Here is a 23,348-nt window from a genome sequence, read left to right on the forward strand (position 1 = left end):
AAGATAAATTCAAGCTATATGACTACAAATGTACTACGTATGAACGTACACTTTCACTCAGCCATCTTCTTATATAGGGCCAAGGCCCTACATTTATATAAACATACATATGCTAACAGCTTTGTTCCCACTTACAAGGGAGGTAGCTAATAAACAAAGGCATAAAATCCACTCCCACCCATTCCATCCCCACATACTCCACTCCCATTCACCCCTCTTATCTTGGCTCCTCCTGGATGACAGGTCATCCCTGCATCTTGCCCACTGGCCTGGGTCAGAAGCAATATAGCAAGACACAGCACATGTATCATTCCTTTCATTCAACAAGTCACTATAGCTTGCAAACTCACCTGTTTTCGGACCCGCTTGCCTTTACCAAGCGTTCTGGCCAGATCTTCCTGTTGTTGTTCAAAATGATGTCTAAGAAGCCTCTCCCAATACTGTGGATCTGTGTTTTCAGCTTCCTGCTTGAGAACTTCGACATCTTCCATATCATCCTGTGTAGATGGAAGAATGTATACTATACCTATGCATTTATTTATTTCATTTATCATTATTTATATTATCATAACCTATATCTTACTTTATTTTTTTATCATTATTATATTCGCATCCAACCTATTTATGGACCGGAAGGTCTCCTGTCGGCGTGCTCCGCCTTTGTAATCCTTTGTAATGACAAAGGTATGTTCTCAAATGTTGTTACATACAATCATATACTTACTCTATATATTACCATACAGCATATTTACCTCTTCTCCTTCTTTGGTGACGTAGGATGCAACTTTAAACGAACTGAGGTACTCGTTAGCCCAGTTCTCTTTCTGTTCAATACCTTCTTTGGTTCTATCTAGCAGTCCTTCAATTGCCCTTTCATCATAATGAATGGCTTCATCCTCCTTTCCTTCTTCATCCTTGAACAATTCCTCTGTACCAAACCTGGTGACAAAAGCAAATTCAATTCCTTCAATCCCTTACATATAAAAAAAAAAAAAAAAAAAAAAAAAACTCTCTCCATTTGGTGCTTTATGCCACACAAGGTAGACCAAGTTGATGATATGGTTTAACTTCATAAACTTCCCCCTATCAGAAGGCTAGGACTGTGCCCCTTACAGAGGACTTAGTAGTGTGGAATTTAATGAACCATGCCCTTGGTTCAACTTTGCCGGTGGCAGGATTCGAACCACCATCCCCTTGACAAAATTAAAAGCACTACTGCCACATGACTTTCTTGTCTTGGGTTTGGTTTTAACCCCTTCCCCCATTCTCTCTCTCTCTCTCTTTTTGACCACAAAATCAAAGAGCACCTCTGACACCTTAATGCTTAATGATTCCTTTCAGCTAATTCAAGATCTTGTGATCACATATATTCTCATGAAATTAAGATTTTCATTCTTGTATTCAAACTTTCACATTATTAGCCTCAATAAAGCTATTGAAAACATCTGTGCTTCAGGAACTACTTTCTACATTTTTATTACTATGCAAGACATTCCTACACAAATATTTACCAAGATAACAAAGCTACAACTAAAGACACTATGCTGACCTTAAGATATCGTCCAACTCTTGTTTGGAAAAGTTCGCTCCCTTTGCTCCGCCCATACCTGGTCTCACCACCAAGTGGGTTAACATCATCTTCCTCTTCGCCACCTGTGTAACGCGCTCCTCCACGGAGTTACGCGTTACAAATCTGTAGATCATAACCTAAAACCAAGGTACATTAGTATCTATTACCACTTTCTACTTTACCCTGGAAAATCTTAAGTACCAATAAAGACTTTGAATAACAGCTACTTTTAAAACTGAACAAATAAAAAGTACCTTATTTGCTTGACCAATACGATGCGCTCTGGAGAAAGCCTGAATATCATTGTGAGGATTCCAGTCCGAATCATAAATAATAACGGTGTCTGCCGTGGCCAGGTTAATACCCAAGCCACCAGCACGCGTTGACAGCAGGAACACAAACTGCTGAGCTCCTGGAGCATTGAATCTGAAGTACACCAAGAACCAATTTCAATGTTGAATGTCTCGAGCTATTATGACATGGGTGCTCACATTACATACACTATCATCTTTCTACAAAAGACAACAGTTGAGCCATGTCACCAAACACCCAATTTGCATTATTGCCATCTGAGTAAACAATCTGGGTTCTCCAGGTAGTGGTCTCACGATAGATTACACAGACAACATAAAACACCTGTCATTTTCATGAGGTGTTCTATAGGGAAAGACTTTATTTTCTATTTGTTTGGTTTCGATAGTTGTTGACGAGCAGATCACTGTCACAAGACTTCCTCGATATTTTCTGTCTATCCCATCAGGTGAGGAAATAAACATGTAACAGGCAGGACTATATCTTGAAAAATATTCGTCTGACATGTATAGGTTGAAAACAAAGATCACAAACCTGTCAATAGCTTCCTGTCGCTGTGTACCAGTGACACCACCATCAATACGCTCATATTTGTAGCCAAGGCCTTCACAAAAGTCCTCCAACACGTCCAACATCTTGGTCATTTGGGAAAATATCAGGACACTGGAAAAGCATTGGATTCATTTATAATCATATATGCACGCACACAACACATACATAAACACACACACACATATATATATATATATAGTTAAGCTACATGTATAGTAACACAGGATAATGTGGGCAAAGATGAAATGGGGATAGGACGTAAGATTTTGCGAGTGCATACAGCTCTAGTATTCAGAAGCGAGGAGTATTTTGAACTTATTTATACATGTGTACAGTTTTTTTATGAAAAGTAGGCAGAGGTGCTGGGATCTTAATGCAGATGATGATAGTAAGATGATAATAGCAAATTCAGTATTTAGAAATATAAAACATGCATCAGTATATATGAACCTGGGTGGGGGGTGAGAGAATTGTTGTGAATGCATTGATAGACAAGTAGTGGTGCCTAAAAAGAGGATTGGAAGAGTTCTAAATATAAATATATTCCAGGCAAAGGGCAGCGGTTGTCTGATAATTAAGTATATATGGAAGGAAAAGAAGACAAAGGTGCTGCAAATACACAAATTAAGTGAAAAAATGAGAGAAACAGAAACAGAGAGAGCAGAGAGAGATACAGGGGAGTGAGAGCCAGACAGACAGGGAGAGAGGAAGGGAAAGAGAGTGAGAGAGAAGGGATGGATGGATGGAGAGATATAGAATATAGGGATGTGCATTAAACAATCAAACCTGACAGCACTACTTACCGATGGCCGTCCCTTTTCAACTTGGCTAGCATGCTCTCCAGCAGCATGAATTTGCCGCAAGCCTTTATGAGAGCTTTGGATTCAAACATGCCATTAGGAGCTTTGGGCGCCTCCTCTGCAGCAGCAGGGAAGAGGTAGGGATGGTTGCAACACTTCTTGAGGTCCATCACAATGTTGAGTAAAGACACCTGCACAGAATACATGTATTAAACACAGGAACTGATCTTGATATTTGCAAAGTCCCATGACTGAATGGGTAGCAATTTAATTGGTATTGGTCCTTTTTTTTTTTTTTTTTAGTTTTTTGTTTGTTTGACATGAACAAGTCAAGCTTACAAGGCATCAAAATCTTGGAAGTTCTTGGGTTTGTTAGGCTTATGAGATAACGAGACAATTCATGCATGTAATATTGCTTACGTCTTACAGAAAGAAGTTTAATAATACTTCAGACCACTTCTACTGAGCATTACAATTAAGGCACTGCAGGGTCATGTTACCACAACAAGTTAAGAGAAACAAGTACAAAAAATGCAGTCCTTACTCAGGCCACTGGCATTATAACATGTACTAAGCAAGCTGAGCACTGGAATTGCAAAACTGGTTAGTAAATATTTCCTTTTCCCATGCAATTATTCTACATGGGTAAAAATATATGACTTGATTCCGTTTAACATCACAGAACTCCTTCAGAGCCTCCTCATGAAGGATTTTTTAAGGGTGTAGGAATTCAACATAGTATCGTATGCCCTTACTTTAAACTCTCCTGCCACTACACAGCCACAACCTACCTCCACTCCTGACCACCCACCTATATAATGATGCTGTAAGCTGCTTAGCCAGCAAACACCCCAATAAAAATATATAAATACACATACCAAGGGCTTTTTACCCCTTACCAGGGAGGTAGCCAGAATAAATAGGTATAATCCCACTCCCACCTACATCACTCCCATTCCCCCCTCCCTCCCTCCCTCTCATCTTGGCTCCTCCTGGATGACAGGTCATCCCCACACCTTGCCCATCACCCTGGGCAATGAAAATTGAAATTATAACCATAAAAAATAATTATTAAATTAAAAATAACATTATCTATAAACCAAGGCATGCACCTACTCCCATCCCCCACCCATTGTTTCCTTCTCATCTGAGCTCCCCATGGATGAAAGGTTAAAATATCATCTACCCATGGCCATTCTCTACTCCTATCTATTCCCTACCTTCTCTATCCCATGCTCAACAGACATTCCCCTCTTACTGAAAGCCCCTTTTCCTCAATTCATCTCTCCGTCCCACTTCACCATATGACCTTCTCTCCTCATCCACTCAAAATAAAGAACACCAATGAGAATATAATTTCAGGCCATGCTATCTTCTTTATTTAGAATCACACACCATCCCCATTCACTCCTTTCTTCTGCACTCTTTTCTTCGTACAACTCATTCTACGTGCATCCTAAGCCCCCTTCACACAATCCTATCACATTCTCATACATTCATTCCATAACTTCTACTTCCTACACTTTGCTAGTTTTACCTCAAACCTTTCCATAAATAATTAAACATAAATCTATATACCAAAAGGTTTTCCCTCATTATCTTTAACCATAAATAAAATTATATAAAATTAAATGAAAACAAAATATTATTCATTCTAATGAAAAAATATTGTTAATCCAGCGTTAGAAATGTGTTCACCATTAAGATTTGTGATTACGTTAATGAACACTGATGGTTCACAAAGGTCTTCAAAGAACAATTGAATCCACAAAATTTACTAATCTATCTTAGAACTGCAAATTGCTTTTAACCTTGTTTTAAATATCTTGCAGTATATGGCTAATGTAAGAGCAACTAATAACTGTATTACAAAATCTTATACTTGTCTATTCAAAATACCAAAATATTTTACCTGCTGTCCACCACCTTTGGAGTTCAAGGCTTCGAAGTTGCGGGTGAGGATGTACTTGTAATACTTCTTCTGAAGCATGGACAACTCCACACGTACAATGAACTCCGATTTTGAAGGCATGTTCTGTTTAAGAGTGTGTAAATTTAGGGAGAAATATCAAATCACCATCATTAACAATTCCCAATTAGTAAAATACACAAAATGTTTGTAACTGAACATTTTACATACCTTTAATACATCTGATTTTAATCTCCTAAGCATATGTGGCCCCAGCAAGTCGTGCAATTTCTTAATTTGGTCTTCTTTGGCAATGTCTTCAAACTCGTTTTGGAAAGCTTGCAAGTTGTTGAATTTCTCAGGACACAAGAAGTTCAATAAATGGAAGAGTTCTTCTAAATTGTTCTGCAGAGGTGTACCAGTCAGCAGGAGTTTATACATAATGTTGTACTGGTTCAGGACACGGAAAAACTGAAAAGGAAAAAAAATAAATAAATGAATAAATCAATCAATCAAATAAAATTAAATACAACCAAAGTAAAACAACCCAAATATTAAAAATTAGAGACAGACTTACTTTGGACTGGTTATTCTTTAATCTATGAGCTTCATCGACGACCAAGCAGGCCCACTCCAAAGAACCTAAGCATGCTTGATCCATAGAGATCATTTCATACGATGTCAGAAGCACATTAAACTTGACATTTGTGGTTCGTATACGAGACGCTTTTGCACCTCCACGCACAGCACCCTCCTCGAAGGAAAGTTCGTGTTCTCGTATCATGATTCTAGAGTCTCTGTCACCTACGTAGGTAACGACATAAAAATCTGGTGCCCAAGCTTCAAACTCTCTTTCCCAGTTGATAATGGTGGAAAGTGGCACAGCAACAACAAAAGGACCTTTTGAGTGGCCTTCTTTGTACAAGGAATATAAAAAGGTGATTGTCTGAATTGTTTTCCCCAAGCCCATCTCATCAGCTAAGATGGTGTCTGTTCCTTGACCCCAAGAGTATCTGCAAAAGAAAAACGTAACAGTCAGACAACAGAAATGGGTTCTTTTTTTTTAAAGGTAAACATAGAGTAAATAAATTGATGAAAAAGATCTATAAAAAATAAATAAATAAAAAATAAAAATTTTACCTTAGCCAGTTAACACCTTCTAACTGGTACTCGTGAAGACTCATTCCAGTAATATCTAAATAATCTGGCTGTTTGTCCCATTTTTTACTAAGATTAGAAATCGGCTTGTCAGGTGGTGGTGTATACCGTCGCGGAGATGAGGGTTCACGTTCCTCATCACCGAGTTCCCTCATCCGAGACTTGCCCTTTTTCTTCCCCTTCTTTGATTTACCTGTAAGGTTTACAATATGGTGCACGAGTTAATCAAGAACATAGGTAAAATATCAATATACACACATACATACATATACCAAAGGCTATTTCCCCCCTTACATGGGGGGTAGCCAAAAAGAAAAAGGCATAGAAACCACTCCCACCCATTCCATCCACTACATATTCCACTCCTCTCCACCCTCCTCGTTCCTTAACTGTAGTACAAAGGATAAAAGCAAAGCTGGTAGTGTCCTCTGCAGTTCAATGGATTAACTCTAACACCCACATCTCCACCCAATTCCAGAGAGAATCTCGACATATCCGACCAAAATGTTCACACAGGATCACTCTGTCGGCTAAACTAACAACCAGATCTCTTTAAAAACTGCCTCAAAGGTTAATGCCATAGGGTATTGCAAATTTTTATACAAATTCCCCCAATAAACCAGAATAGCAGACGGGAGCACATACCTGCATCAGCATTACAGGCTGCACGAAGATCCAAATAATATTCTACTGCTGTCCTAAGTCCTACAATGTCCTCGTCTTCGTCCTCCCAAGTTGCCTGGTCGTAAGAAAGTTCTCGCCACTTGACCAAGTACTGCGTGGTCCCATCCCTTAACGTGCGGTGGTTGATGACTCGATGAATCTTCAACCATTCTGGCTTGATTCCATACTTGTAGAACCTACAAAGGTACATGATAATCATGAAATCAAAATTAGTGCACAAACTTGTATGTACAACTCATCTATTTAGTACTAATTTATATTTCTTATATAAGTACATATACCAAAAGGCCATTTCTAACTTATATGGGAGGTAGCCATAGGTGGCATGCACCCAATATCACCCATCCCTCTCTTCTGTTCACCTCCTTTCACTCTATCCATAGCCCCATCTTACTTCTTAAATACTTCACTTCAAACACATTTACATTCATCCTTCCTGTCTCCCTTTAATTGAATTTCTCTGGCCAATATTGTGTTGTAAGCACAATCATCCCTCAATACTTATTTTCACAATTTTTATTCCCCCCAATAAATTTACTTGATTCTTTCACTCTACAGATTACCTATAGCCTCACTCCTCCATTCCCTGCTACATATGACTAAAAATATTTTACTAGCCATTTCCTCTAGCCTCTAAGACTTCATTCCAACTCACTGCCATCCTCTCCCCCTATACATCTCTTCACCATACTTTTGCCTACATTCACTTTCTCCTCTCCCAAACTCTGCCACTAGCTGCCTTAGACCTTCCTTTGATAAAACCACAAGCACAGTGTCATCCTCAACCAACTGGCCCACCTCTTACCCTCTACTCTCACTAAACATCTCGAATATCCTGACCATCATCCTCACATTTATGTTCTGTACTACCCCCATCCATGTACATATTGAACAACCATGGTGACATTACACAATCCTGGTGCAGCACCATCTTCACCTCAAACCACTCACTCCCATTTCCAACCTTAACACAACCCCAACTAATGTAAAATCTGTTAACTGCCGTTGACAGCATTCTTCCAATCACATATATCTGCAATACCTCCCATTGTCTTTCAAATGACCCTGCTATACGCATTCTCCAGGTCCATAAAAGCCAGACATTCTTTCCTCTTGTCAAAAACTTCTCACATACCTCCCTTACCACAAAATTTGATCCCAGTGAAAGAAAATATTCAGAATTATACTACACATGTGACCAAGATTCATATAGGCCTACCTAGAAAACATATGAAACCATTATACAATACTTGGTATTATGGACCCCTTATTCCCCTTTGTAACTAATGTTTCATCAACAGAATTTTGCCAAGAAGGGACAAGTATGAGTCTGTATTTGTCATGTCCATTAAAAAGAGGTTCAAGCTTAAATATTGGACCATGCAAAACTATTAGTGAAATATCAGCAACTTCCACCAAGAGGTAGGATTTTATGTTTTAATAACTCCCATATTAAACAATTTCCATTGCCCCTTCTATAATTGGGGAGAACTGGTATTATTTTAGCTGTTTCTTGGCCATCATATTCACCTGTGTGTAAGGAAAGGGGTAAAATATATCTATAAACCCTTTCCATATAGATGGGGTCCTTATCTAGCTGCTGCTCAGTTGTTCTAAATGTATGTGAGTGTATCTGTGTGTGGGTTGGTGTGTGTGTGTGTATTTAACTAGTTGTTTTACACAGGAAGGAGCTATGCTCATGGTGACCCATATTCAGCATCAAATTTTTTCTTAAAATCTTGAATAGTATTTGCACACATTGTTTCTTTATCTAAGTTATTCCATATATCCAGCACTCTGTGTGGGAAGCTATTCTTTTTCTGATCTCTTCTATAGTTATCCCTTTTGAGTTTCTTTTCTCTTGTTTTTCCATTGCCGTTTTTTGGTAAACCATTCCTGTCAAGGATTTCCATTCCTTTCATGATTCTAAATACAGTCAGTAGATCACCTCTTTCTCTTCTCTGCTCTAGTGTTGGTAGTTCCAATTTCAATAATCTTGTTCCACAAATACATTCTCAAAGGTACTCTTAACTGAGTTCACAATATACTATTATAGAAATTAGAGTAAATACTTTGCCAATATTTTATTCTGGCCGCTACCTGAGGCCCCAATAACACCACCCAAACCCCCACACCCTAAAGCCAAGAGGTTATCGAACAGCCAACATATGTACACTGATAGCTCTCCATGATTACCTTTCTTCTAAAGAGTTTGGATCTGGTTCAACTTGATTTTTTCTTCGTCTTGAGGACAGAGAAATTCCTCCATCATCATCATCATCCATACCAGGTATCGGGGGTTCCTCCGGGTCAAACTTTTTAAAGTATGACCTCAACATCTACAAATAAATAAATAAAAAAAAAAGAGTTAATTTAAATTACTGACTACAAAATTGTGTATATGCAGATTGATGAGGATTTGCTGGATGAGAAAACTGCATTCATGAATCGGTAATTACATAAGATACAGTGAGACCTCTCATTAACAGACATTAATTAGCTGTGTTTGCGGTGCTTTTGGTACTGTTGTTTAGTGTGTGCAATCACTATGCCACCCAAAAACCACTCCAAAACACAGCTTAATGTCCGTTAATTAGAGGTCTCACTGTACACAGGTGCATGGGAAGAAAGGTAAACAATTAGAATGTTAAAAGATAATTTTATAATTACATACCATAAGATCTTGTCCCTCTAAAACTATGGCAGAGTAAACCTACCTGTGGGTGGTGAACATCCATCTGCAGTTCGCTGATCCACGAACAATGCCAATATGACATGTCTGCCCATTTAACCAAAAACTCGCGTAAAGATTTCAAGTTATACTTTTCAACCTTATCTCCAACAATTTCTTTCCAATTCTCTGGAGCTTTAGGGGGGTCTACAAATCTGAAATATAGTATATTATCATTATTCAATAAATATGTAATAACAAGGTAGATAGGCATAAATATATACCAAAGATGCTCACCCCCCCTTAAAATGGGGTGACTGAGGTCATAGCAAGCACCCACACCATTCACATTAAAACCCATGTAACATCCCTCCCATGTCAGCACCTGTTTCTCGTAACACAGATTAGATTCAAGAAAATTGAAATAGACAGCAATTGTACTTCAGCTACAGTTGGTTTAACCCATCACTTCCATACATGGTGAATGTCCTCAAAAAATGACAATTTTACAGAGCAGACGAGAATTATTTTTTTATTATGCAGAATCATCTTTTCACTCTATCTGATTTTTACCACTATTTTATTCCATACATTACTTACACATCCACGGCCTCTTTTACCACATATATCCAAATTACTCTATTTTCCTCTCAAGTTTACATCATACGTATACTTCCTCCATTTTTTGGGGACTCTCTCCCCATTCATTCTTTTCATGTGCCTCTTCAGCATTCTTTGATTTATTCTATCTAACACATTATCAAAAATGATCATTGAGACTGACAACACATAACAGGTGACCAAGGTGTAATAGCAAATTATCCCCAAATGCAATCACCACATAGATGTCACCAGATACCAGGATGCTGTCTGTCTTCTCCAAGAGCCCTGGGCAATGAACTGATTGATATGCAATTCGTAATTACCATGGGATAAAAAATAAATAAAATGTGTAACAATCATGTAAACACACATGTACAAAACATGATGTGTTCACAAGTTTTGTCACATGTGTGCAACCAACATTAAGAAAACTTGAACTTTTTACCTCCAAAATAGAATTTTTTGAACTCTGCCAGGTAGTGGGTCACAACCACATCTGTAGCAGGTCCAATCACCATCAGGTTCTTCAAACAGGGGTGGATTCAGACAGTAGAGATGGTAAGCATTGATGCAAGAATCACAGCAGAGTAATTCACCACTTTCTTCCTGTAATTACACAGCAAAAAACATACACAAGGTTAGTATTACATAAGGTTAATATTATATCTTCTAAATCCTAAGTACCTTTCTTCTCCAGAACAATGCACCTACACTGACATCTTTCACAAGTGAATAGCTACCGTACACAGCTCCCAAACTATTTCAAACTTACATTTTTCTAGTTACATACTACAAGCATTTTCCTATCTATTGATCACTTCAGGTTTCCCAGTTAATTAAATGTCACCATCTTCTGCAGTCCCTCTTTAACACAGTTCATGCATCCTAGACCCCTGTAACCCATCCAATCCACATCATTCTCAAAACTTCCTTTCAACTTCATTCCATCCACTTCTTCCCACACACACTTCACTAGCCTTTGCTTATCTTTTCCACATCACTAAACCACCTCAGAACCCTTTGATATATCAGATTTGAAAATTCACTCGACATATCTATTCTCACCCACCTCCGCATACTGAAATTCATTCTTGCCTCTTCATATGGGCATGTGGCCAAATCAAAGCACACACCCATACCACACATAAATACAACCCATTAATAACCCTTCCATCTCAGCACCTCAAGTATCAAAGCCCCCCATCACACTATTTGGGTCAAAGGACATGCAGCAGGACACATCTATGAAGATGAAAATGTTTGCTTCATAAACCACTAACTCAAATATCTAAAATCTAAAGCAATAACAGTACTTGGTGATCAACTATTCATTATCATGGAACCCCCCCCCCCAAAAAAAAAAAAAAAAAAAAAAAAGCAATAGTGAGGCATAGGAGAGGAAACCTGTTTCACCCCGTTTACAAGTTCCTTTCATTTATTTCTGCTTAAACCATGATAAAATTGGACCTTTCAAAGTAATATTGCTAATTCATCCCTGGTGCACTCCTCTCACGGACTTGCTGGCACCTCTATACATAATTTTTCAATCCTGCCATCCATGTACATTTTCAATTTTTCAATATCCTTTGATAATCCACCTTTTCCCTTGGTCTACCCATTTTTCTCACTCCTAACACCAAAGATAATGAAATTCTCCTGAGACATTTACTCGTACTGATTTTCCTGACATGATCATAACCCCTCAGGTTGACCTGTTGTACTTTCTTCTGGTCCCATATAATTCACTCCTTCTCAAATCATATCACCCCCAATACACCATGGATTAAACACGTTATGTGTGGGAGAACAAACAAAAAGCCAAATGTCTCACCTTGCACACTTTGCAGTACTCCATATGTTCATCTTCTTTGACTCCTTCAGTTTCACAGGTGGGACACGACCACTTGCCCTCAGGAGCTTCTTCAAGCTCAGGCTCCAGACAGACAAGATGGTAGGCCTTGGGGCAGGTGTCACAAAGAATAATTTCACCCCCTTGTTGACACACTTCACAATAGTCCTGTGGTATGTGGGAAGAATAATACAAAAATTACATGTTTTGTGGTATGAAATACTGTACTTTCAATTGCAAAACATTCCATAGATGGAAAGGTTTGCTGTGGTGTGGTGTGTTTTGTGTGTGCACACATATGTATGTCATTGGTATTACTAAACAATGACAGGAAGTTTGATGGTGTCTACCTGATGGTCAGTCTCATAGCCATCTTCATCTCTCTGACGTCTTTTCTTTTTGCGGGCTTTACTTCCTAGCTTGGTCTTTGCTTTCTTCTTTGGTGCACTCTGGGCCTCAATCTCATCTTCAGCTTTGTTCATATCCTCAGCCTCGGCCAGCATCTGTTCAAACTCGGCATCGCTGTCCTGACTTGAGTCATCATCCTAAAATAAACACAAACTAATGAAACTATTGTATTTACAGGTTGTATTTGTTATCTACGTCTGAAGTGCAAGCACAAATCTTAATCTTAAGGTCAAACTACTCAAAGAAAATAAACTAAGTCAAATCCTACATGCTAAAATAGGGTATTCAGCAACATGCCCTTAAATACATTTGTTAATGAAAACATGCATGACTCAAATTTTGTACTGTATATTCTTATGGAGTATTGCATACTATGTGCAAAACAAATATGGGAAACCTTATTGCTGCACTTTGGAGAAGTGTTCCAAAAGGTGAGTCCTACGGTAAACCAAAATTGTTTAACAAGATTAAGTTTGCATCCAGTAAATTTTGAACACCGATTCTCAAATTTCTTCTCTTGGGGAATCAATAATCCAGAATGTTAAAAAGCACAATATAACAAATATGAACATCCAGAGAGCATGCAATCTAAAAAATTTCCAAAGTGATAGTAAAAATATCATTCCAAACTACAACATTGATGAGTTTTCAAGTCTACCAAAACTCATCGATGTTATCAACTCAATAATATTAAAAGACTAACTACCCCCACCCAAACTCTCATTCCTCCAACCCAACACAGCCATGGACCAATGCCAATCGGCCATAGGATGCAGTTTACTACTTTCAAAGATATAAGAAGATCAAGTCTTGCCAGCAGCCAAACAGCTCAGAGGGAGATGCTTGAGTGCTGGTTCCTCTCTCCACTTTTCCCACCCTTCCCTGACATGACTCGAGCTGTTGTCATTCTGAGATATGCAAGAGAAAACTATGGAATCAAAAGTAATCCATAGAATAGGTCTAGGAGCAGTTTACAAAAGTAAAAAAGTTAATTACCATAACTTTGAACGCGAATGCTTTGATGCCCAAACTAGTCCTTTAATGAAGTTTTAACTTTAGCCTCACATCCCGATTAATCATCAAGTTCTTACCGAACTTTCTTTCTTTCTCTTCCCCAGCTTAATCTTTAGTGTTGGCACCTTGCTCTTCTTGGGTTTGTCCGATGTCAGAGTGCGCTTCCGGCCCCGTTTCTTCTTGCTGCCGCCCTCGCTGTCCTCGTCGAAGTCCTCCTCCACCTCGTCTTCTTTTTTCTCCTTGCGTGGCCGGCCGCGTCCCTTTGGTGTAACCTTACAATACAACTTTCCTATGTAATCATTATTACCTACTAAATATTCAATTCAACCATTACTAGAAAAGTAAAGGAAGAGGAAAAGGAAAGACTAGAGCTACGCTGGAGATCTAAGGAGTTAAGCTTTTGAACCCTAGCAAATACCTGCACTGAATTCTGCTCTTCTGGTTCGTCTTCTGGAGCATTACCCCTTGAAGAGAACTCTCTCCACTTGGCTGCAACCAGCATCATCAGCTTTGAAACTGGCACCTGAAGAAATGCAAGCGATGTTTAAATTAGTATGTAAGGACACTTCAGAAAGTATTTTTAATATGAGGGAGGGAGAGAGAAAAACTCACACACTTCACTGTCATGTTCAGATTTCTGAAGGCAGGTGACAAAACTGACAACAGATCTTTCAATTTAGGATAAAAGGGCATTAGTAGGTCATGAGAAAATTTTCAAAGAAAAATAAATAACAATAAATAAATAATAAACAAATAAATCCATTCAGTTACATAAACAGGAATAGCCTAGAAATTTGCATTAACCAAGCTGGAACCATCCATGAATTCAAAATAAGATATGGTAATTGGAGAACATGTCAGGACACCAGGAACATAATTTGTTTCCTATATACCCCAATTATCAAACTAACATGTGTGTGTGTGTTTTTGTGATGCCTTGGCAGATCCTTTGATATGCAGATACACTCGTGTGTGTGTTTACACACCCGCCACACATCACACACATATGAAAGACTCTTTATCACTTATAAGGGGAGAGGATTGTCAAAGTTCACACACACTTCTATACATCAAATCCCATTCAACAACCTTCCCATCTTAGCACTTTGTGGATCAAAGGTCATCCCTGTCCCCTGCCACACTGCTGAGGTTGTTGTTGTTGTCGTTCCCTAGACTGTCTGTCCAAGCAGTCCTGTCTCCCCTAGGAATGCCACAGCCGAAACTGGGTTTTCCCACAAATCCTTTATAGAGTGTATGTTGTGTTGTTTGCATGCATGATTGTGTATAATGTAGTCTTCCATTATGTGTTGTATGGTATGGGGTGAAGTGTTATATCCTGGGCAGCTGTTCACAATGCGGTCATCCAGCCTCTTCTGGTTGAAGGGAGTGCTTGGGAGACCAATCCCATATTACAGAACATGTCAAATAATCTGGAACCATACCCTTGGATTCTCCTTCGCCAGTAGAGGTCGTACATGTTGTTGAAATAACTTATATGTGGTAAGATTTTGGTAGTCTGCATCGGTGTACTCCAACTCAACATCATTGAGCCCAAAGCTCTCACAAACTTCTGATACAGTTGGCATCTGGTCACCACCTCCACTGCTACCACCTCCTGCAAAACACATGGGAAATAAGTATAGGTATATATCAAATAATTTCTAACAGTTGCCCCCAAGGTTTGAACAGAGGTCTCGTTTCAACCCCGGGGTGACTGTCGGAAATTATTTGATTGACATTCGCTGTTATTAGCGATTCACTTCATATATATATATATATATATATATATATATATATATATATATATATATATATATATACATACATACATACATATACCAAAGGCTTTTTCCCCCTACATGGGGGGTAGCCAAAAAGAAAAAGGCATAGAAACCACTCCCACCCATTCCATTTCCTATATATTCCACTCCCCTCCACCCTCCTCCCTCCCTCTTATCTTGGCACCTCCTGGATGATGGGTAATCCCTGCATCCTGTCCACTGCCCTGGGTCAGAAGCTGTGTCGCAAGACACAGCACATCCACAGCAAGGCCTCTTCATAAATTCAGCGACCCCCCTCTCTCCATCCCCTCATGCAGAAAAGGAGAAGACGGGAAGAAATCCCTTCAGGATGCGTCAATTTTTTCCCATACATACTTCCTCACCCCCCATCCCCCACCAACTCCCCCTCATACATCACAGCATCATCTATACACAACCCCTCTCCATTCACCCCTATCTTCTGTCCTCTCCCATCCTTCCTCTACAGACATTCCTCTCTTTTGTAATGCCCCTTTCACCCCATCCATCCATTTCATCCTTGGACGCCCCCTCATATTCACTCCTTCCCTCTCTGCCTTCCACACTTCTTTTACTAATCTTTCTTCACTCATTCTTTCCATGTGTCCAAACCATCCTAATACCCTTTCATCAACCCTATCTCCCAGTTCCCTTTCCACCCCTGTTCTCCTCCTCACCTCTCACTCTATTGAGCCTAGTAACCCCTATCATACTTCTCAGACATTTCATCTCAAACACATTCAAAATCCTTCTCTCTTCATCTCTCATGTTCCATATTTCTGCCCCATACACATACATATATATCAAATGTGTGTGAAGACATCCTGACAGGTGGTAAGAGGAGTAGATAGGGAAAACACACAAAAAGAACCATTGAGGTAGCTAGCCTCATACTTTCTATTACATTCAGCTGCTTAATACAATGCAAAATAAATACACACTGCCCCCAATCCCCTAAAACCCATCACCTCACCGGTCTCTGAAACTGGAGTTGCTGGAGTTGACGACGACCTGCCACGACCTTTGCCTCTCCCTCGTCCTCGCGCCGTTTCTTCCTGGTAATCCGAATCCACGCGACTGGCCTCATCATCAAACTCTCCTTCCTGTAACAAAGAACACATACATTTCTCTTAATTTACTTTTAGAGAAAAAATTTGTAAATGAACCCCGAAAGGGTATTCAAAATTTCATGTTCATGCAATTCACACTTACCCAAGTTCTCAAAACAAGTAATTTTACTTACACTGTCACTCTCTGCCTTCTTCTTTCTCTTCTTTTTCCCTCGGTCACTCCTGGAGCTTTTCCTCTTCTTGCTCTTTTTCCTCTTTTTCTTGCCATTGCCACCACTCCAGTCATCATCCTGGTCTTCACCCGACTCACCCTGTTCCTCTTCACCTTCTTCTCCATCATCCTGATCCTCTTCTTCATCTGCAATAGATTTTGTTTTCAATATTAGTAGAAACAACAGATTAAATAGCCAACTTCTACCATTGGACAATAAAAACAAAAAATAATTCAGTTCCCACTTCAAAGGATCTAACAGTGAAATCAAACAAGAAACTAAACATACTAAGATCTGTAGCAGTAGCACACACCAGTTTAGCCCAGCACAGAAAATCTAATACCAGCATGGATAATTAATTCTTCCTATTCACAGGCTTGTTTTTTTTTTTGTGGACTTAATTATTCAGTTTTCTGGCCTGGAGGTACATTACTGTACAAGGCTTTACCTGTGGATTCACTGATGGTGATAAATGCCAAGCAACTCCTGCCACAACCTCCACACCAAGATGACTCATTGCCATCTATCCATAATCTCACCACAATGTCAGCCTTGTACCTACATGCTTCACATATAGCATACTTCACCAAACCCTGTTTTTTTTTTTTTTTTTTTTTTTAACTTCATTTTTTTTTGGGGGGGGGGGTTTCTCACATGTAATGGTAATAACCATGGGGGTCTATACATCCATTTATGACTGCAGTTGTGTAACAATTCATGGAAATTCACTATCAGCTTACCCATACAAAAAGAGCCTCACATGACTATACCTCTACAACTCCTAATAACCAAGAAAACAACATCCTACAAACACAAAATGAAGATGCACTAAAACCACCAACAGCACATCTACACTCGGAAACCAAGAACCAAAACCTTCTCAATAAACCACATGAAAACCTCTTCAACACTACCTGTACTTCACATGCCTATACAAAGATTCCAAAACTTGCCCACAAACTCTTTACTCCACTGGACTTTCCATCCACCAGATAACCCAACTTAGAAAACTTTAGTCTTTACCAACAAACAAGAAATACATTCAGACCACCACCCAACATTGAAACCATAGCAACAAAGAATAGGTCTGGCCAGACTTTGTAATAGATGGAATCACCACATGGAAGACACAAAAAAGGAAAGGAAAGAAAGAAAAAGAAAGAAAGAAAAAATCATACACTGCCCCAATTTCACCAATCCAAACAAAAGCACAATACTTCTTCCCAGTGATAAAAATCCATGGGTTGATATCAAATGACAGCACAATTTAATGTGTCTTACCTGGCTATCACCACATGATATTATTGAACTGAAGCAATACTAATGTTCATCAAGTTTCCCAAAACCTAGTCATTAATAAACATTGTTGAAGTGAGTGGACCTAAGCATATAAACATATGAATGAACGAATAAAACAGTTTGGAAAGCAAAAGTGTTGATATAATTACGTCAACACTGTAAGGAATAAGTGTAAAATATAGGAATGTGTGAAGAATAAATGGATGTTTCCTGCTCATCAGAAGGCAAGGAGGGATTTACCCTATGACAAAGTAGAAAGGCAAGGAGGGATTTGCCCTAGGACACAGTAGACAGCCTGGGATCAGTGTTGTGATGTAAAACTTTCATATAGGTAAACTACGAGAAACACTTTCACTCACTAAGGTTATACCATACATCACAGATGGTTGGATGGAAGGAGGGTGGGGGGAGAGCTGGTGGTGGTGGAAATACATACATACATATACCAAGGCTTTTTCCCCCTTACTAGGGAGGTAGCCAAAAAGGAAAAGGCATAAAATCATTCCCACCCATTTCATCCCAGAAAACACTCCACACCCCTCCACCCTCCCTCTCATCTTAGCACCTCCTGGAGGTGGAAATACAGGGAGAAAAAAAAATCCAGTGCACGTGCCGAGTATGAAGTGATAGGATTACTGTGCAGAGAAAAAAACAGCATTGGATGATAATCCTCGTAAGGGTTTGGGCATATGGAAGGAATGAGTGAAGAAAGACTAGCAAAAAAAGTTTGGAAAGCAGAGGTGGATGAAGTGAACTTGAGAAAATATGATAAATGGATGTGGTGAAGTGGGTTATGGGGAATGGGCCTTTTGGTGTATGTATGCATTTTCACTTTTGGATCTTTGACATAAAGAGTGAACATATCAAAAGAGATGAGAGAGATTAGAAAGAAAGATGGGTGAGAGAGAGGGAGAAAGGTAAGGAGAGAGAGAGAGAGAGAGGAAGGGAGAGGGAGAGAGAGAGAGAGAGGGAAGGAAGGAAGGAAAAGAGAGAGAGAGAGAGAGAGAGAGAGAGAGAGAGAGAGAGAGAGAGAGAGAGAGAGAGAGAGAGAGAGAGAGAGAGAGAGAGAGAGAGAGAGAGGATGAGGGGGAGAGATCGAGTGAGAGGGGATGAGGGGGAGAGATCGAGTGAGAGGGGATGAGGGGGAGAGAGAGAGTGAGAGGGGATGAGGGGGAGAGAGAGAGTGAGAGGGGATGAGGGGGAGAGAGAGTGAAAGGGGATGAGGGGGAGAGAGAGTGAGAGGGGATGATGGGGAGAGAGAGTGAGAGGGGATGAGGGGGAGAGAGAGAGAGGGGATGAGGGGGAGAGAGAGAGAGTGAGAGGGGATGAGGGGGAGAGAGAGAGTGAGAGGGGATGAGGGGGAGAGAGAGAGAGTGAGAGGGGATGAGGGGGAGAGAGAGAGAGAGTGAGAGGGGATGAGGGGGAGAAAGAGAGAATGAGAGGGGATGAGGGGGAGAGTGAGAGGGGATGAGGGGTAGAGAGAGAGGGAGATAAGAGAGAGAGGAGCAGAGAGAGAGAGGAAAGGAGAGAAGAGAGAGAAGAGAGGGAGAGGAAAGTTGAGAGAGCAAAGAAGAGAGTGGAGAGGAGAGGGAGCAAAGAAGAGAGTGGAGAGGAGAGGGAGGAGAGAAGAGGGAATGGAGAGGACAGAGGAGAGAGAGGAAAGAGGAGAGGAAAGAGGAGAGAGAGAGGATAGAGAGGAGAGAAGAGGTGAGAGAGGAGAGAAGAGGTGAGAGAGGAGAGAAGAGGTGAGAGAGGAGAGAAGAGGTGAGAGAGGAGAGGAAAGGAGAGGAGAGAAAAGGAAGGAGGGAGAGAAGAGAGGGAATGAGGAGAGAGGAAAAAGAGAGGAGAGATAGGAGAAAGTTAGAGGAGAGTGTGAGAAGAGAGAGAGAAGAGAAAGGAATGAAGACAGGAAAGGAGACCGGAGAGGAGAGAGAGGAATAGAGGAATGGATAGGAGGAAGGAAAGAGGAGAGAAAAGGAGAGAAGAGAGAGAGGAGAGATGAGAGAAAAGAAGGGAAGAGAGGAGAGACTGCTCACCCAAGACAACCTCGAATCAAAGAAACATGCATAAGCATCTCCTCAGAAATAATCAGTGACATTGATCACCCCAAGTAACCATGAACCAAAGAAACATCCACAAGCATCTCCTCAGAAATCTTCAGTGACACCAATCACTCCAAACAACCTGAGAAACATTCAACAGTAAAATTGGAAAGCATTGGACAAGAGCCCTAAAAGTCTCACTTTTGGCATGCACATGTCCTTCAACCCACACACCTAGGACCAACAGCAAAAATCAAAAAGAAAACTATATTGAAATCAATAACAAGATCTGGATTCAATTAGCAAACAATAATCACAGTATACACACAGCTCTAAAGAACTACACTGAAAATGACTCCACATCATGATTCCATCCAATCAAGAAAATCAGGGCAATGCAAACTACACAAGGAATTAAGAATAAAAAAATGCCACAACAGAACACACAAAAACCAAAATCCACCCTACATAACAGCAATTTCATCAATCAAATATCCTAAACACAACTAATTAAATGGAGGAAAAAAAATACTACTTGGGCAAGAATCTACTTTGCAACACCTCAAAAAACACTACAAGACTGACCCCCAAACTCCATACTCTGACCTCCCTCCCACACAAAACCTCAATGTAACTGATCAGACCACTATCCAGCTATAAAACTACCAACACAGAAAAGGCCTGGCCAGAACTGCTCCAAAAGCAACCACCACACATGTTACCTAATGCATCCTACACTGCCTTACCCAGATAATAACACAATATCTCTTCAGTGTGCAACTTGTAGGATAAGCCAACTTGATTTCTGTTACTAGTTATCCAAGTGTTGCAGTTCTGTAAGACCTAGGGCACTGATTTGATTGATAAATAATCTGCTCAACAGGATATAGAACATGAAAGCATATGAAGTGCTTCATAAAAACTTCAAGGGAATTGAAAGAACTCAAGAAAATAGACAAATCAACCCCATCAAACAGCTTCAAAGCACTATTCCCACATTAGTAAACACATCAAAGTCAGCAACATAATAAGTACTACCCTGATGTCTAATTTTGAAGGTATGCAAGTATGTGATGCAGGAGCATCAGAAAACCTTGTCCAGCATAAAAAAGTCAGTAAAATTTCCTAAGCACTGAAGCACAGCTACTTAACATGAGGCATTATCCTCTTAATCTAACCATTCCGTAAAAAGCCCTTTCAAATGCAAAAACGAAAAATGCATTTGCTTGTTACTCGAACAGAACCTTTAAGTCTTATTAATTTATTATATCCTAACACACACTTCTCTAATATCAGACTGTTGAAATCTATGGTTGTTGCATGCCTTACAATTGTTGACTTCAGTTTCATTGACTAGAAACCTAGCATCCTGTACTTGCTATCAACAGTCCTTGGGTATTCCTATAATTATTTCACTGAAAAGAAGCTGAATTGTGTTTATTGGTGAAGAAAATTTTGTCGCCAGCTTTATAAGAGTGGTGGTCACCTATTGCTAGTGTCCAAGATTAAAATAATCAACATTTTATGCTTGGTCTAAAGAGTACCTAACCCTGATCAATGAGAGTATTCACAAGTTTGGAAGATGGGTGAGATAGATTACCTACAATCCATCTTGCATGCCATGAAGCAAACAATTAATAAGCGAAAAAAATGTGAAATTGGCATTTGTCCAACACCCTATATACATCTTACAAAGAACGAAGAAAAACTAAGACAAGATTACATAACTACTCAAAGTGAAAATTACACAAACAGGCAAGCCTACATTTCCATAGCCAACTTCATTTGGTGAATATGATGCGTAACAAGCGAAACGCCAAACAACAAATACAGCATCTGCCATCTCATTAATCTACGTACGGCAATATTTATATTAAACCCGATTCCAACACTTTCCATGTGTTATTTGTCCAGATGCAATTCTGCTATTTATTAAGCGAATAACTCAATACTGATCCCAACAATCCTCGGCAAATGATGAATAAAAATCCCGTGAATGTCCAAATTCGACATCACAGCTGCAAACGGAGCAACTTATCACGATTACTTCAAAGGACGCGGCACAAAGGCCATGTCCCCATGTGTCGGCGATACAACTCAGATGGCATTGTCGATTTGTAAACACCAAACGTTCCACTCCTATTGTAAACAAACTAACCCAACTTCAGTTATGTATTCAAAACGCTGGAAATTGGCTAGGGATTTATATTTCCAGTACTGGACTACAAAAATCAAATTCTCAAGAAGAAGGATCGGCTAGTCAGCGACATCCCCCAAGTAAAGAAGCTGTTCTTTCCCAACTCGTCGCTGACTAGCTGTTCCCACTTTTACCCACACCAACCATCAAGACAAAGAGAACAACAAAAGTTTATTTTCGGGCACACAAACGTGATCTAGAGTATCACCAATTGTGACAAACACATCATGCAACAATTAGTTATAACAAGTTCTCCACAAACCCGCCAAATTCATGAAATAAGGTTTTTCCTACATCACTCCCCCCCACCCCCAAGCCGGTACCTTCAAAACAAGGAAGGGAAACTTAAGTTTTATTGTGTTCTTACCTTGAAATTCGTTTTCTTCTTGATCGGAAGCCATTCTGTATATTTCCTACTGGCTACAAATGTAAATAACTGCACTACAAATAGTCTTTTCACGTTATATCACCACCACCCTACGCCCCGACGTGCACCGTGGCGTCCCGCTTGTGTAGGGAAGCTTTGGCCGTGTTCAGCTACGCGCATGCGTGGTAGGTGAAGTTGGGGGAGTAACGGTGGAGGTGGGAGAGCGTAAGAGGAGAAACTTCTGAACTGTTGGGGGGTGAGCAGCGGTAAAAGAAACATTCACCCATTCGAAGTCCACAATTGAAAAAAGTCCCCCGGAATTCCTTTCCTGAGTCACAAACTGTGCTTTTCCGTGCTATTCCTGTAATCTCCATTTGGAATCTCCACCTGTTTGATATCTTACTTCTAAGCTTCCCAACTCGTGGCATCCAATCAGTAACTTACTTGTCCTATCCACCTTCCCCCTTTCTGGCTACTTGTTCTGTTCAATTCCACTTCCAATTCCTAATCACCTCCAGGGTATACTTTGTGTCTTCTAATCAAAGGTAAAGAGCCTTAAATGACGTTTCTATTATTTACCAAACATTTGCCATGATCAATTAAATTGTTATCTCAACTGTATCATTTTTTTACCTTTTCAAGATTCTTGGCTGGTTTTCATCTAAAAAAAAATTCTGTTTGTAAGAACCTTGGAAAATACGTCAGATTTTTTTTTTTTTTTTTTTTTTTATTGGTCAGTACTTTTTGAAGGCAACGCTACTTTTCCATTTGTTAGTTCTGGTACATCATTAGCAGTTATAGATTATTTTACCTTTTACACTGGTATTTAAGG

General features: G+C 39.7%; 1 protein-coding gene across 10 annotated transcripts in view; it reads right to left on the bottom strand.

Moving 5' to 3' along the window:
• The window catches only part of Mi-2 (chromodomain-helicase-DNA-binding protein Mi-2 homolog), a 59,872-nt gene extending 37,172 nt beyond the window's left edge, over positions 1–22,700 (bottom strand). For 7 of the 10 annotated variants that reach the window (XR_012967528.1, XR_012967527.1, XM_076206476.1 and 4 more), the window contains exons 1-22: positions 22,517–22,700; positions 16,573–16,757; positions 16,303–16,432; positions 14,973–15,145; positions 13,949–14,053; positions 13,608–13,802; positions 12,459–12,653; positions 12,091–12,276; positions 10,705–10,865; positions 9,703–9,871; positions 9,182–9,324; positions 6,947–7,161; positions 6,284–6,494; positions 5,721–6,156; positions 5,375–5,614; positions 5,147–5,269; positions 3,238–3,425; positions 2,417–2,545; positions 1,825–1,996; positions 1,550–1,707; positions 753–939; positions 351–497 (exon numbers count right to left, since the gene is read on the bottom strand). Coding sequence is in view for 8 of the 10 variants with exons in the window: in XM_076206476.1 (XP_076062591.1) it covers positions 351–497; positions 753–939; positions 1,550–1,707; positions 1,825–1,996; positions 2,417–2,545; positions 3,238–3,425; positions 5,147–5,269; positions 5,375–5,614; positions 5,721–6,156; positions 6,284–6,494; positions 6,947–7,161; positions 9,182–9,324; positions 9,703–9,871; positions 10,705–10,865; positions 12,091–12,276; positions 12,459–12,653; positions 13,608–13,802; positions 13,949–14,053; positions 14,973–15,145; positions 16,303–16,432; positions 16,573–16,757; positions 22,517–22,550 (3,882 nt within the window). In the remaining 2 variants the exon portion in view is untranslated. The remainder of the gene's footprint in view (positions 1–350; positions 498–752; positions 940–1,549; positions 1,708–1,824; positions 1,997–2,416; positions 2,546–3,237; positions 3,426–5,146; positions 5,270–5,374; positions 5,615–5,720; positions 6,157–6,283; positions 6,495–6,946; positions 7,162–9,181; positions 9,325–9,702; positions 9,872–10,704; positions 10,866–12,090; positions 12,277–12,458; positions 12,654–13,607; positions 13,803–13,948; positions 14,054–14,972; positions 15,146–16,302; positions 16,433–16,572; positions 16,758–22,516) is intronic. The other 3 variants (XM_076206479.1, XM_076206474.1, XM_076206478.1) reach the window with 3 other exon arrangements.
• Between the last annotated feature and the right edge of the window lie 648 nt (positions 22,701–23,348).

Source organism: Oratosquilla oratoria, chromosome 23 (assembly GCF_046742065.1).
Source record: "Oratosquilla oratoria isolate Oo_2021 chromosome 23, ASM4674206v1, whole genome shotgun sequence".
Taxonomy (NCBI): domain Eukaryota; kingdom Metazoa; phylum Arthropoda; class Malacostraca; order Stomatopoda; family Squillidae; genus Oratosquilla; species Oratosquilla oratoria.